This window comes from Hemiscyllium ocellatum, chromosome 25 (genome assembly GCF_020745735.1).
Source record: "Hemiscyllium ocellatum isolate sHemOce1 chromosome 25, sHemOce1.pat.X.cur, whole genome shotgun sequence".
Lineage (NCBI taxonomy): Eukaryota > Metazoa > Chordata > Chondrichthyes > Orectolobiformes > Hemiscylliidae > Hemiscyllium > Hemiscyllium ocellatum.
This window is the reverse complement of record NC_083425.1, coordinates 41197007-41213198: the sequence shown is the minus strand read 5'-3', so window position 1 is coordinate 41213198 and position 16192 is coordinate 41197007. Positions and strand designations below refer to the sequence as shown.

Sequence of the window (16192 nt, the reverse complement as noted above, 5' to 3'; positions counted from 1 at the left end):
GTGGAGACAGTGGGGATTGACTAGTCAGTGGGCAACCCTGCTTTTTTTGTGCCATTCAAACACTTAACAGGTGAATTGCGTGCCATCTATGACAGACCGTGGGATAGAATTCCTACTCACTGAGAGCTTTGGGCGAATCAGAGAATGGCAGCTCTTCAGTATTCAACAGTGCTACTGTAGAGGTGATGGCTGCTGATAATATAACATTCACGTGAGGTCACATCACTGGGGGACTTGGTGCCTATGAACAAGGGATTGCCCAACCCCTCCACACCAGCTCCGCCTGGCAACCTGCAAGCTGGATTTGCTCATGACGTCCCCCAAAGCTGGTCTGACCTGGCAAAGCTTGGGCACTAAATTAGACTTTATTTTGGCAAGTAAATAAAGGTAAAATTTCATTCTGTTCTTCTCATATTTCTGTATATTGAATGCCGGATCGGGCATGCTGAAGCCAGAGTTTGCCTAAGGCACCCAAAACCCTTGGGGCAGCCCTAATACCAAACCTCCCATCAGCTGTTGAGTTGATACCAAAAGTGAAGGAATGGTGCTGTTAACTACCAGTTGAGCCTTGTTACCGTTGTCTTAACTAGTGTGGAACAGCAAAGCCTGATTCTGTTCCCCCACCCTGCCACCAGTTTCTCTGCAGGAAAGGCGTAAGATTCCACTGTCTGTGCACTGAAGTAAGAAACCAAGTGCTGTGAAAAGATAAAACTGATGGGATAAATACATAGTGTATGGAGCATCAGGATTTTTTTTTGTTCCTCAGCATGCAAGAACTGGAAAGTAATTCCCAAAGATGCTTAATAATTTTGTATTACTTTGGGAGAGAATTCAAATTATTCCTGTAGGGTTTAGAGTTTGGGGCCATTGTTGCCTAAAATAGGCATCTACAAACTGTATTAAGAAGCAGCACTTTGGAAATAATGCGTTAGCTAACTTGATAGGAAAAGCATACAATCTGTGACCACTGAAGACAGTTCACTGATACTAGAGGGCAAACGGAAGGTTGGTACAGAGTATGTTCATCTCAGCTCGTGATGGCAGATTCCTGATATCTAGCCCAACTGTTTGAGCACTCTCCCTGGGTTTCCCCCCAATGTTCCTGGGCAGTCTTCCATCTGAAGACAGGTATCTGATGAAGATTGCCACCTGAAAGAGATTTTTAACATATTGGTAATCCTAGAGCTTGGCGATTTACGCTTTGTCTGTCAGTCACCTGTTTGCATTTTTCTAAGTAATGAACACAGGATAGATCCCAGGCAATCAGGGAGATTACATCCCTGTCTGTCCATCTCCTCGTCAAGGTTAGCATTTGCTTCCATCTAAAGGCTTACATTGATAAGGGATGTGCACCAAGTGCCAGAACAGTCCCTGACATCAGTTCGGGAATATGGTGACCTCGGTATTGGGAGTACAATCTTTGTTACTTTTGTCTCTATAGAATTGCTTTACAGATGAAAGATTATGTACTGATCAGGAAATGCTAGTTCATGGAGTGCCCTGATTTCTTATAGTTTGCTAATTGAAAATATATGAATTTGATTTTTATTTGTTGTACATTTTAAAAAATGTAAACTTATAAACATTAATTTCATGGGTGTGATCCATTACATGTCAGAATTTAGAACCAGTGCTGTAACTGTTTAGCCTGAGGAGCAGATCAGGCCATCAAAGTAAGGATTCGTCACTTTATTTCCTGTTGTGGCGTTTTGATGAGGTTTAGGGAAAGCACTTAGCAGGTGGCCATTTCAGCTAAGTAGGTGGCCAGATTTGACTTTGTTTCTTGTCTGTTGAGAAGGCAATTGATGGGAATTTGCTGGAAGATGTTTATTCACTTCAATAGTCAACATTATGGTGACAAAGTTTGTTCTTTTACCTTGTGATGGATGCTTTTGCTGTTCTGGCAACTTTGTAACTTTATGCTGATGTGTAACTTTATGCTGATGTATAACTTTAGTGCATTGAAAGGAAGTATTTTTTTCCCTACAGTGCTGTGTGTGAGCCTCTTGTTATTTCTAATTCGTTCGAAGGGAGCAACTTCAAAGACTCTGTAACTTTAACCTCACTTTTGGATGATGTCCATAATTCTAGCGAAAGGGAGTCCCAGAAGATTTTTTTTTGTAGTTTGCATTCAAGATGAAAGCATGAATTTCTGTAAAATAACGAATAAATTCTTTGGTTTTACAGTGCCATTCGAGAACTCACAGCAAAGACCCTCCATAATCTTACTCCACATGCTCCAGAATACATGGCAAATATTGGTGAGTGGCCAAGAAAACTGATTTTCATCTTGAAATAAATAGTATTTTTGAAAACTATGACCATACTGTACATTTATTTCTACAACTGATTTATACTGTAGCAGCATCTACTATCACTAAGTAAACAAGATGTCCCAGTTGAAAATAATTCAGATTGTCAACCAAGTAATGCAGAAAGTACTGTAGCCTTCAAATCTAATCTTGTGAGAGAACTTCATTCTGCCCAAAATCAACTTTTTAACCCTGTCAAGTCAATCAGATTACTCCTACCTTTATTCTGAAAAGACCTTAAAGCCTCATTAACTGCCTCCTATTGTCACTGAGGTGGGGTTCTCTGAACATTGTGCAGTTGAATCTCTCGAGTTTTGTTTGCTCTTATTTCTTCCAAGTGTTATTCTTTTGTTCTTCAGAAAATGATCACTCATGTTTCAAATTATAGATAGCTAAGGCCCCAGAACTGATCTTTGCATTGCTGCATTACTTATAGCCTGTCTTCATGCTGAAATTATCCAGGTTATCCCTTCTCTGTGTTTTCTGTTCACTAAGAAATTTATATTCCAATAATCCTCTTCATCATGATTTTCTCTTACACCTGTCCTAACTGAGTTGCAATTTAAAATTTATATCACCTTTAACATACTCACCAACGAGTGGAAATAGTTTTTTGGTACTCTGTCATTATCTTCATAATTTTAGATTTCTTTATTAAATCTCTTAGCATTGTCAGTTTGGTAGTTCAAGGATCTGCTTATAGCTATAATTTTACTTTGGATGAATGTTCTTCAGACTTGCCAGTGTATTCTCATTAATACAATTCATGAATGTACAAGATGCTGTCAGGGAATCTATACTGCATTGGATATGATGAATTATTGTCCCCCTCATAATAAGGTGACCAGAAGTGCATACATTATTCTAACTGCAGGCTGCCTATCCAAATTTGGCTGTTGAGATCATCTGTTATTGAGAGATACTGTCTGCACAGCCATTCATGTGCTATACAGGATGCTGACAAGGGTTCTGTGACAGACTCCAATATGAAACCTGACATGTACCATTTTTTTGTTCTAACCAGACTCTTTGAATATATGGGAGTACCTCAAAAATAGTTTGAACTTGTTTGATTTCAAGATGGTCCTGAAAATATAAAGCCAACTTTCCACTAATTATTCAGTTTCTTTATTTTAACGTCTGTTGGATATGGCTCAAAGTTTGTGCGAAGATTTGTAGCTCGGGTGCTTGTTGTAGTGGTTCTGTTCGCCGAGCTGGAAGTTTTTGTTGCAAACGTTTCGTCCCCTGGCTAGGAGACATCATCAGTGCTCTGGAGCCTCCTGCGAAGCGCTTCTTTGATGTTTCTTCCAGCATTTATAGTGGTCTGTCCTTGCCGCTTCCGGGTGTCAGTTTCAGCTGTCCGCTGTAGTGATTGGTATATTGGCTCCAGGTCGATGTGTCTGTTGATGGAGTTTGTGGATGAATGCCATGCCTCTAGGAATTCCCTGGCTGTTCTCTGTCTGGCTTGCCCTATGATAGTAGTGTTTTCCCAGTCGAATTCAAAAGAGCTACAACACACTGCAGTACACCAGAACTGCGAAAAGCGGAAGAGGAACACCTATACAAGGTATTCGCCAAAAACGGATACCCGCGCAACTTTATCAACAGATGCCTAAGAGATAGACCACGGAACGAGGACATGCTACAACCAAAAGGACTAGCCACACTACCATACATCAGGAGCGTTTCAGAACTGACAGCCAGACTACTGCAACCCCTAGGACTCATAACGGCACACAAACCAACAGCCACGCTCAGACAACAACTTACTAGAACAAAGGAACCAATACCCAACATGAGCAAAACTAATATAGTTTATAAAATACCATGCAAGGACTGCACAAAACACTATATAGGACAAACGGGAAGACAGCTAACAATCCGCATACTTGAACACCAACTAGCCACGAAACAACACGACCAGCTATCCCTAGTAGCCACACACTCAGACAACAAGCAACATGAATTCGACTGGGAAAACACTACTATCATAGGGCAAGCCAGACAGAGAACAGCCAGGGAATTCCTAGAGGCATGGCATTCATCCACAAACTCCATCAACAGACACATCGACCTGGAGCCAATATACCAATCACTACAGCGGACAGCTGAAACTGACACCCGGAAGCGGCAAGGACAGACCACTATAAATGCTGGAAGAAACATCAAAGAAGCGCTTCGCAGGAGGCTCCAGAGCACTGATGATGTCTCCTAGCCAGGGGACGAAATGTTTGCAACAAAAACTTCTAGCTCGGCGAACAGAACCACTACAACAGGATATGGCTCATCTGAATCAAGTGGTGCCTTTAATCTTTGTGTCATTGTACAAAGCAAAAAGAAAATACAGTTGCATTTTAACTTGCAAGGACTATATATAATTCTTAATGAGAGCTCACTTGCATGATTAAGAAACAGCTATAAATTAGTTGCATTGCTGCAGAACCATTTTACATAAGATTTGCTTTACTTGACAGTAAAGGTGTTTCTGTTTTGTAGCTTTGCCACGATTGCTACCTTTAGCGACAGGCATTGATTTGAACACTCGTCATGGTGCTGTCTTGGCCTGTGCAGAAATTGTTTACGCGCTGTATAAAATGGCTGTTGAGAACAACAGGTATGAGATTAGTGTTCATTACTCTGGACTTATTTATTTATTTATGTTGTATGTGTATGCTTGCCAATAAAATCAAACCATCATTTGGAATAATTAACTTTGTGTCAGATCTTTGTCGTAATTATTAATAATAGATATGATAGCAGCAATTAGAATATTGTTTTGAATAATATATGCAGCTGTAGATATTTAACGGATTAACTCAAAAAAAAGCTCTGCTTCCTAAAAGGTCAAGCTACAAATCGTTCCTTTTTTAATTGGGGAATCATTGCAACTTTTGGTTTAAAATTACTAGTATATCAGTACATTCCTTTAAAATCCTTTGGTCCATTATGTGAGTGAAAGTGTTTACCTGTTCAAACTAAATGAATACTGGATGTTCATTTAGCAGATATGGATTTTTGATTAAATGCAGTACAATACTCACGACTGCTCAGTTGAAATCCAGCTCTTAATTCTTTAGTCATTTGTTCCTTGCACTTCATATTTCAATGAATTTGTTGATAGTTGTATAAATCAATTTGTTTTGAAGGGGACTGCCCTGGACCGGACTATTGACTGGATACATGCACATGTACCACAGAGCCTTGCAAATTAAATGAGAGAGAATATTTTTTAGTGATAGTTATCTTGGACATATGTCAGATTTTAATTTTGTTTTAAAAGTATTATGCTTTTGACAGGCCAGTGACTGACTACATTAATGAGAATACACTGGAAAGTCTGAAGAACATTCATCGAAAGGTAAGATTGATGAAATATAATAGAGAAAGTAATTTAGGAGCAATTTACTGCAGATGCTGGAATCTGAACTGAAAACAAACAAATGCTGGAGATTAGAGCAGGTCAGGCAGCATCCATGGGGAGAGGCAAGCTAACATTTCGAGTCTACATGACTCTTCATCAGAACTGAAGTGAAGTATGGAGGAGGTGGGGGGGGCGCGGTGGGGGAGGTGGAGGTGGTGGGTGGGTTTCGAGTGCTGGTAAAGAAAGGATGTTGATAGTTCACATTAAATAATCATAATGTGAGAATGGCAAAATAATGCTGTGTCTAACTGCCAGATGGAAAGAACAGACAGTCCCACTGGGGCGGGGGGGAAGGTGAAGGGGCAGGTGCTGCACCTTCTGCAGTTAACTGGGAAGGTGCCGTGGGAAGGGAGGTGTTGGTTGAAAAGATTGGAGGAGGTACAGGTGAAATGCTGCTTCATCCGAAAAGACCACAAGACCACCCCCCTCTGCACCCCCCTTTCCCATGGCACCTTCCCATCTAACTGCAGAAGGTGCAACACTTGACCCTTCACCACCTCCCTGCTCACCATCAAGGGCCTAAGCAGTCTTTCCAGGTGAAGAAACATTTCACCTGTACCTCCTTCAATCTTTTTTATTGTATTTGCTGCACCCAATGTGGTCTAATTGACATTGGAGAAACCAAACACAGAGTAGGTGATTGCTTTGCAGAACACCTCTGATCTGTGCTCAAGCATGACCCCAACCATTGTGTAGACATTCATTTTAATGGAGCGCCTTGCTGGCATGCCCACTTTGACTGTCTTTGGCATGCTGCAGTGCACCAGAGAAGTGCAATGCAAACTAGAAGAGCAGCAACTTATCTTCAACCTAGGCCCTTCACAACCTTATGGGTTCACTCTTGAGTTGAACATCTTCAAATTGTGAACCCATTCCTTCTCTTTCGTTTAGCTTTGCTTGTTACGTTCTCTGTCACCCTCTCTCCCCTCCTCCAACAACACAAGTGGGACTGTCTGTTCTTTCCAGTCTGGCATTTAGACGCAACATTGTTCTGCCATTCTCACATTCTGATCATTCATTCTCCCCCAGCACTCCAAACCCATCTCCCCCACCCACTTGCCCACCAGCAATTGCATAAAGGCTGCCTCCTCCACAGTTCAGTTCAGCTCTGATGAAGAGTCATCCAAACTCAAAATGTTAGCTTAGAAAGTAATTTGATTGATTTATATTTCACTATAGTTGTTCACTTTATCATGAAATGGTTTCATAACCATTTCAAAACCAGTATCCAATCACATTTTGCAGAACAGGATATCTGCCGCATTAAATATACTCGGAGAGACATTCAGGTTTTTAGCCAATGGTGTTGCTGTACAAGGACATCAAGGGCAAAAAGGAATCTGGGTCCTTGGTAAATAGAAGGACCAACTGGATCTTAATAAAATTTCAAGATTCGGGTATATAAAGAGGAAGAGCAGATGATGATGTTTAATTGTCACTCTGAAAGAAAAAATAAATGGAAAGAATGGATAAAAAAATTAGTAAATTTGACACTTTTAGAAATCACTGGAGAAAGTTATAATCTGAATGATTGAGACCACACATTTATAAGGGTTCATATTCTGGGCAAGTTATGTTGATGAGCTATTATTAATTATCATTTTGTGAAAAGTGTTCTTATGCTGTTAATTATTAGATATAACTTTCTGCGGCAAGTTTAATGGACATTTATGTGAAAATGCAGCCGCTTCACGAAAAACTGGAGAGGTGATGATTTTGCAGCACAGTGATACAAAACAATCGGCAAACTGCGGCAATTTGCAATTCATAATTAACTCTGCCTTAACACACCTCTGGGGCAGTTGGTACTTGAACCCAGACCACAGGACCCCTATCTTCAATCAAATAAAAGTCTATTCAAAAGAGCACAGAATTAGATGGTCGTGCCAATGTACATGCAGTACAATCTGTTCACTTGATACCTTTGTAAATCAAGTAGAGCATGAAAACATCAATGCAGATTAAGTTTGAATGATCTAAATGTTCTTGGATCTATTTGCATTCTGCAGATGCCTTGACAGATATTTGTAAACAGTATCTTAAATCAATTTTTGTCAAAACTGAGATGAAGCTAAGTGCCTTTTGAACAATGTGTCCATGTGTTTTCCAGGAAGTGTAATCTGTTGGACCTCCAAGCTAATCATTTAGGGAGTCAAATTTGTTAGTTATCCATTTTGTCATAGTATGCACATAGAAGGCGAAATGTTTATGACAGTGTTGTAAAGCTTGTTTTGTCCAAATTTTAATTGTGTATACCAGGCACTTTCTACTGATGTATCTACCATTGTAACTTGACACTTTGGCATTGTCGATGAAATAGCATTTGTTTTTCCCCCCTGCGTATGTTCTTTTTAAAGAATTTTACAATAATTAAATATAAGATGTATCCCTCCTTCAGAATTTTACAATAATTAAATATAAGATGTATCCCTCCTTAAATATAAGATTTGCCCCTGGCTGCACTACCCTCCTGATGGTACAGCCAGGGGCAAATTGCAATCTATCTACTCTGTACATATGGTTCTTAGGTGACACGCTAATCCATGCACATTTATTTGTGGCCTGCCAACTATAGAATTTCATTCAGGCTGTGAGAGTCTTCTCCTTTTCTGCTTTCTACAAATAGAGGAGAATGCTATGATTAGGCACTATTTTTCTTGTTTATCACCATCAAGCGCAAGTCCCTGTTTAACATGAAACTACTGGTCAGAAAGTTTTTTTTATACCCACCCTTGTGAGAAATGTGTCAATATGCACATACCAAGGATCAAAATAAGGTGATTTAAATCTCTCTCTGTCTCTCTGGGCTTATCATCAGTGATGTCTTTTTGTTTACCTATCCCTTTCCTTTTCTTTTACTATCCCAGCACCATTTCCAAGTATTCTATTTTACAACCCCCCCCACCCCACCGCCCAAATCACCACCCAGTCAACCATACCAACTTGCCTGCATTGATTCACCCTTCTCCAGCTGTCTTCAGTCCTGACAAAGAGTTATTGCACTCGAAACATTAATCCTTTTTTCTCTACCGATGCTGCCTGACCTGCTGTGTTTCTCCAGAACTCTGTTTTTGTTTCTGATTTCCAGCATTCGCAGTTCCTTGTGTGTGTTTGACTGTGATGGCTTCTCATTGCCCAGTAGCGCAGCGTTTCTGAAATAATCATTCAGGAGAAACATTAGTTAGGACTACATTAGTGGTCAATACATTAAATGTTTGGTTTTATTATGCACCAGTGCAAATAGTGTTTGTGTTGATTGTAATAAAATTGGCAATGAAACTCTCAGGCAACATTAATTTTAACTTTATCAATGTTCCAATGTATATGAGATTATAGATTATAGATCTGCCTGTATTCACATTTGGAAAGTTCACCAAGTTGCTCTTTCAGAAAAGTCTTTTTCATTTTCTGCAATAATCAGCATTTGGCATATGGATATGTCTTTCCTCATTAATATCATCACAGTCATAAGCAAACTCTGCATTTTGATTGGAAGCCTTGCTTTGATTATTTTACTGATCATAATTTGTATATTGAACATTTTAAACTGTCTAAGGATGTGCTGTATTAAATTTACCAGTCTCTCCATCGATTGTCATTCTAAAGTGCATGTGGATCAATTTGCAAATACTTTTAATGGCTGTTATTTCTTTCAGCTTTATAACTGCCAGTTATATAGGTAAGCATTTAAAAAAAATGTTCATTCATATATAATTTGTTGATAATGCAATTGTGATTATCAGTATTATTGAATACAAACTATATTGTTTGTAGCAATTGGCATTATTTTGTTTATTTAAACAAATCATAATGTAATGCAGCATCATTTGAAAAATAAACCACGTTTCTGCTGTCCACAGCTCTTTGACTTTTTAAGTCCGATTGAACAGATCAGACTATCTGGCATTTGGACTTCAACATCATGATAGCATCATGCTTTCTGTCACTGTGAACACAGCCAAATGCTCTAATTTCAAATATAAGGATCAATTTTCCATGCTTTTTAAAATTTTTGCAGACATTCCTGTTTATTGTTTACGTTAATTTTTGTATAGGTCAAAATTTAATACAGAATTCAGGTGAAGGAATAATCAGAAGTATTGGCTTTATTTCTCATTCTGCTTCTGTTTCCATTTTTTTCAAGAATATGTCAAAAGCCTCAGATTTAAAGTAGATCTTTCAATGAATAACCCTAATGCTTTTTTCCTCCACGTTTCCAGACCATTTCTACTTATTAACTCTGTTTTAATCTGTTGAATGTTGGTGTATTGTTTGCTTCAGTATCGTTTTCTGACAAGTAAATTTCCTTTTTGAGATGCTCTTCAGAGAACAAGCCAATACTATTCTCAGCCTCATTGTATTTTTTTATAGCCTGGGCTCAGGATATTTCTGTCAGAGAAAAAAAAATGATTTTTTTCTATTGGCTGGAAACCATAATTAATTGGAATTTACGGTTTTTAGAATTAATTCAATTCAGTTATGGGACTCCAGGACCTGGCAAATACGTTGTTTGGGATCATAAAATGACACTGCACAAAATGAGGCTAATATCTTTTTCTTGGCCGTTTGGCAGATTTCAGGCAGCATCCAATGAACAGGAAATTCGACGTTTCGGGCATAAGCCCTTCTTCAGGAATGCCCGAAACTTCAGGCTTATGCCTGAAACGTCGAATTTCCTGTTCCTTGGATGCTGCCTGACCTGCTGCACTTTTCCAGCCACACATTTTCAGCTCTGATCTCCAGCATCTGCAGACCTCACTTTCTCCTCTTGGGCAGATTTGTCAAATTAACCCCAGTAAATCTCTTCTTGCCATTCTTTCTAAAGTAGTCCCCAGTAACATGTATCAGATTCCAAATGAGGCTGAATTTTTATTAAAACATTACACAGCTTTCTTGTTTTTGTCCTGCATGCCTTTATTTAGAAAGTTAAGAATTTTATATGCATTTTTACAGTTTGCTTAATTTGCTCTATAGCCTTTAGAAATATTGATATTTGTAGGTTTCTCTTCCCCTTAGCTAGTCCACATTCTTCCTACCAAAATGAATCACCGTACACTTCTCTCAGTTATATTTCATCTGCCATGTTGCTGGACATTACGGCAGTATTTCTATGTTTTTCTGAAGTCTGTCATTCTCTTCCTCATTATTAATTGATGTCTAAGTTTTACATGATTTCTATATTTTGAAATGATGGCATGCATACTTAAGTCCAAGTCATTGCTCTGTTTTTAAAAAAAAATCATTAGTCCTAATACTGACCCCTGGAGACCACAACTCTGGGCACTTCTCCAGTCTGGAAAATAATGTTCGACACTACGTTCTACTTGTGTCCCTGAGCTAAATTTGTGATAATGCTGCCACAGTCTGTTTAATTCCATGATTTTTAATTTTGCTGAGAAGACTATTTATTACACAGTATTTTTGTCAAATGGAATTTTAAGAGTACACACAATCAGAATAACCTTATCAATCTTATTTATTATTTCCAAATAGAATTCAGTCATGTCAAGACAACCATGATTTGTCTTTAACGATTCTATGCTGACTTTCACACATTTCTTCTGACTGCCAATTAATTTTTCCCTAGATTGCTTTGTGTGACGATTTCCCTAGCGCCAACTTTAGGTTTGTCTGTCTTCCTTTCTATGATGTGGAGGTGCCAGTGTTGGACTGGGGTGGACAAAGTCAAAAATCGCACAACAATGGGTGATAGTCCAACAGATTTCTTTGAAATCGCAAGCTTTCAGAGCCCCCACTTCTTGCTCAGGCATATGTATATGCAAATAATATTTCTAAGCCTCCAGTCCTCTGGCACTACTCCACATGCAAAGAAGATTGTGTCTAGAGTCTCCATAGTTTCCACGATAATGCTTGTACCAGTTCATTCTCCATAATTTGTTGCAACATTGTTTCTTTTCTCCTTGGGCTGAAAGCATGAGTCAAGAAGGTTCTCATGTTTCTATACATTTTGAGCTTCTCCCCCTCTTAGACCTTTCCACTGTTAATATCTCAGTTTCTATTTGGATAATTCAAATATTCAGTTATTACTTATCTTTTGTTCTTGCATCTTTTGCTAATTTACCTGCAAATTTGATCATCTTTATCCATTCCACTTTTTATTGGCCTATAGTGTGTATCAATAAACCTAATAACTCCTGTATTGTTACTTTATTCTAACATATTAAATATGCCTTTCACCCCTTAATTACATAATTCTGTGGTTATTTATTTAATCAGTACTGTCACATCCCCTCTTTTTAACATCTTACCAGATATTGAATTCTCCATTCTCCCTTTCTTTGAACCAGCTGTCTGTTATGTCTGCTATACCTTTATAGCAACTAGTGCCACAGCTCACGAACGTTATTACTTCATATAATGTGCCTATGGACTCCAAACATGTGTTAGATTTCCTCTCATTTACACCTTCAGTGCTAATTCTCTAGTATTCTTTTTTCTTCTGTTGGCACCTGTGCAGTAATAACACCCTTAATATTTAATGAATTGTATGTTCCAACTAAACCTGAATGTGATTGGTTATTTTAGCTGCGTTCACTCTGGTAAGAGTAAATGAGCTAGATGCTGTAGAGTTTCACTGACAGATTGTTAAGATTTAGATACCATCTTTTCCATCTTGCTGGCTAAATATCTCTACAGTTATTTTAGCTGCGCCTTTCATTATTTTTCCTGATTGCTTTTTGGCACAATACTGTACAAGCACAATATAAACGTATTGGAAAAGCTATTGTTATGGACCAGAACCCTCAAATTATTTTAAGATGATAGCCTAGGTCCAAACTTCTTCTTTCAAAGGTAAATGTGAAGTGCTGCGTTTCAGATGCAATTCAGTTTGTCAAACTACAAGACGTTAAGCAAAACACAATTTATTCAAACACCATAGTTACAATACAAGAAGGAAGAGGAAATTGTAATAACTTCATTGAGTATAGGAGTTGGGAAGTCAAGTTGCAACTGTACAGGATATCGGTCAAGCCACTTTTGGAATGCTGTGTGCAATTCAGGTCTCCCTGCTATAAGAAGGATGTTGTGAAACTTGAAAGGATTCAGAAAAGATTTGCAAGGGTAGAGTTTTTGAAAAGATTTGTAGCTTGGGTTGTGGGTGAGGTTGTAGATTGTTTTGCTGAACTGATGTGTGTTTTTATGCAGACGTTTTGTCACCTAGCTAGGTGACATTGTCAGTGTACCTCCGGTGAAGCGTTCGTGGTCTGTTCTACCTGGTACTTATGTGTCTCTGTTATCTGTTACTTCCAGTTCTGTATCTGAGTGGTTTACATATGGGGTACAGTTCAGTATTTTTGTTGATTTGAGTTCCAGTTAGAGTGTCAGGCTTCAAGGAATTCTGGTAAAAGGTGTTTACTGGTTTTTGAGCCACTGTTAGACCCCTAGGAACTGTAATGACCCACAAACCAGTAAACGCCTTTCACCAGTTCCTCACAAAAGGTGAGCACCTGACACCCACATCCAACAGGATGAATGTAATCTACAAGATACCCTGCAAAGACTCTGAAAAACATCACATAGGACAAACAGGAAGGAAATTGACTATATGAGTGCATGAACTTCAGCTCGCCACCGCCAGCCATGACCAGCACACTCTCATTTCCACTCGCACAGACAATGAAGGACACAAATTCAACTGGGACAACATAACCATCCCAGCAGATCAAAACAGAGGCATGCGAGAGAATTCCTTGAACTCCAACCAGAACTCAATCAACAAATATATTGAACTGGACCCTACATGCAAACCACTCGTGTACTGACAGTGTCACCTGGTGAGGTGACGAAGAATACACGGCAAACAAATCCATAACCTCATTTCCAAGGATGTTAACAGGTTTGAGGGTTTGAGCTATAAAGAGAGGCTGAATAAGGTGGGGCTGTTTTCCCTGGAGCATTGGAAGCTGAGGGGTGACCTTGTAGAGGTTTATAAAATCATGAGTAGCACAGATAAGGTGAATAGTCATGGTGTTTTTCTCAGAGTAGGGAAGTCCAAAATGAGAGGGCATTAGTTTGAGATGAGAGGGGAAAGATTTTAAATGTATCTAAGGGGCAGCGTTTTCATGCAGAAGGTAGTGTATGTATGGAATGATTTGCCAGAGGAAGTGGTGGAAAGTGGTACAATTATAACATTTTGAAGAGGCCTCTGGCTGGGTACATGAATAGGAGGGTTTAGAGGGATATGGGCCAAATGCTGGCAAATGGGATTAGATTAATTTAGGCTATCTGGTTGGTATGGACGAATTGAACTGAAGGGTCAGTTTCTGTGCTATATAACTCTATGACTTTATAACTTGACTCAGTTGGAAAACTGAACAGAATAATAGATTATTTTACTCCTTTACATTAACTGTTCCAATATAGTAACAGCTCATAGACACAGCCATGGCAAAAAGGCAAATTCAGAAAACAGATTGCCTCACATGTGGTTCTCCAAACCAGGAGGAGAGAACATCAAAAGACAATTTTGAGAGAAAATTCAGAAAGAGTGTGTAACAGCCTTACCCAGACTCTAGCAACAACTGCTGAAAACTAAGTAAACAAAGTCCTGGATCGGTGAGAGCTTGATCATACCCACTCGGGCTGCTTTTTTTGTTCCAACTTTTAAAAAAAAAAGCTAAGGCCTCGCAAGTTGTTTATCTTCTCATAGACTGCTCTTCACCTGTCCCCCAATTTCCATCCAAAAGAAACCAGGACAAGCCACAACTCTTAAAGCCACAGCATCCCAACACTAAATGTAGTATTATTCAAGCAGTCAGCAAGCTCATGTATGGCAATTCCAAAAGTAACAATATAACACAGGTTTCCTAGTTAATTGTTGAGAACTGCTTGTCCAGATAATTCTAAGCACAAACCCAGATAGAACGAACACACTTTAAAATAATTTATACTTTATACCTGTAGAACTGATCTGTACCTGTAAATTAAAGTTACTGTAATGGATCGATTGCAACTCGATTATTCGAATGTATTATCAGTCTGTATCAACAGACACTGGGAACATCATGTTATTAAAATTTTTGGGGCAGCCAGAACATCTGTGACAATAATAGCAGACAGATTCTGTGATTATGATTTTATGATTAAAAACGTTTGTTTTTTTTTCATTTTCTGTAGAGGGTTTGGTGGAGCATTTATGAGACCAGCAGGTAAGTTGAGAAATTTATCCCCAGATGTCATCTGAATCTCAAAATTCTAACGTAATCAATAATTCATACCTAAGTGTTTGCTTCTTTCTATATTGTATTGTAAGCTATCAATTAATTCTCCAATGTTTCAAACGTGTATCAACAAACTTTGTTATTTTCCATCATTTTTATAATTGATGGAAACCTTAAACTGGAGTAACTTGATTCCATTTTTGTATTAGCTGTCTAGTCATAGAGAACATGATAATCAGATCACTTAATGTCTTGCTTCCATCAAATATCATGAGCCTGAGGCTATTTTGTAAACAGTACTTGCATTATCTGGCACCTTTTACAATTAAGTTTGGCTGTAAAGCACTTCGGGACAATGAGGCATTTTTGAAGTGTAGCATGTTTTTAACATTGAACTCTTGTGTCCCTATTTCAAATGAAAATGAAGTTTCAGATGATGCCAAAAGGTCTGTTGAGCACTAATATTTACAACTCTTACTGGTATCTAACTCAAACATGAGGGAGTAATCATAAGAAGTACAAAAAGATCTTGGGATATTCCTTCAATATACAGGACACCTTGTTTTTCTTTCACACCAAATACCAACAATTCATAAACATAGAAATTCAAGGCAAACAATATAAGCGAGCATCTGTTCTTCAATTCTTGTTCTATATTTCAACATATTCAGTTCAATAATTTTATTTTGAAATGTCTTGGGGAGAAAAGTGAGTACTGTTCATGTAATTTTAAGTGTAACCGTCTGGAAAAATCCAAACCCTTTTTCCAGTCAGTAGGTTACTTACTGAAGTCTAGTTTCGTTTCTGTGAGATGATTTCAAAATGTGTTGACTGCTGCTGCTTATTACACCGAATACAGTCACACTACTGCATGTGTTAATACATTACGTTAGAAGACACTTTTTTTTTGGCTTTATGTTTGAAAGTTAGTAATGGTTTCAAAGCAATGTGTTCATGAATGGTGTGATTTATTTTGTGGATTTAACAGGGGAAGAAATGTTTTTACATAGACAGCATGAGAACTTGGGCTCTCTTTAGAGCAGAGAAGATGCAGGGGAGAATTAATGAAGGGGTTCAACTGAGATGTAGTTCCTAAGAAGAAACTGTTTCCAGTCCAGAATGGTCAATAAAAGGGTGGCACACATTTAAGATAATTGGTACATAGAACATTGGTGAGATGGGATTTATTTTGCACAACAGTTGTCCTGATATGCACCTGCCTAAAAGAACACTAGTTCCAGTTTTAATAATAACTTTTGAGAAGAGATTTGGATAAA

The 16192-nt window shown here is 38.4% G+C and overlaps 1 protein-coding gene across 1 annotated transcript in view; it reads left to right on the top strand.

The window, feature by feature from the left end:
- Positions 1-16192, top strand: part of tbcd (tubulin folding cofactor D) — a 281039-nt gene that overhangs the window by 177032 nt on the left and 87815 nt on the right. Inside the window, exons 19-23 of the mRNA XM_060844252.1 lie at positions 2188-2261; positions 4809-4926; positions 5610-5670; positions 9390-9412; positions 14872-14903. Coding sequence (XP_060700235.1) covers positions 2188-2261; positions 4809-4926; positions 5610-5670; positions 9390-9412; positions 14872-14903 — 308 coding nt within the window. The remainder of the gene's footprint in view (positions 1-2187; positions 2262-4808; positions 4927-5609; positions 5671-9389; positions 9413-14871; positions 14904-16192) is intronic.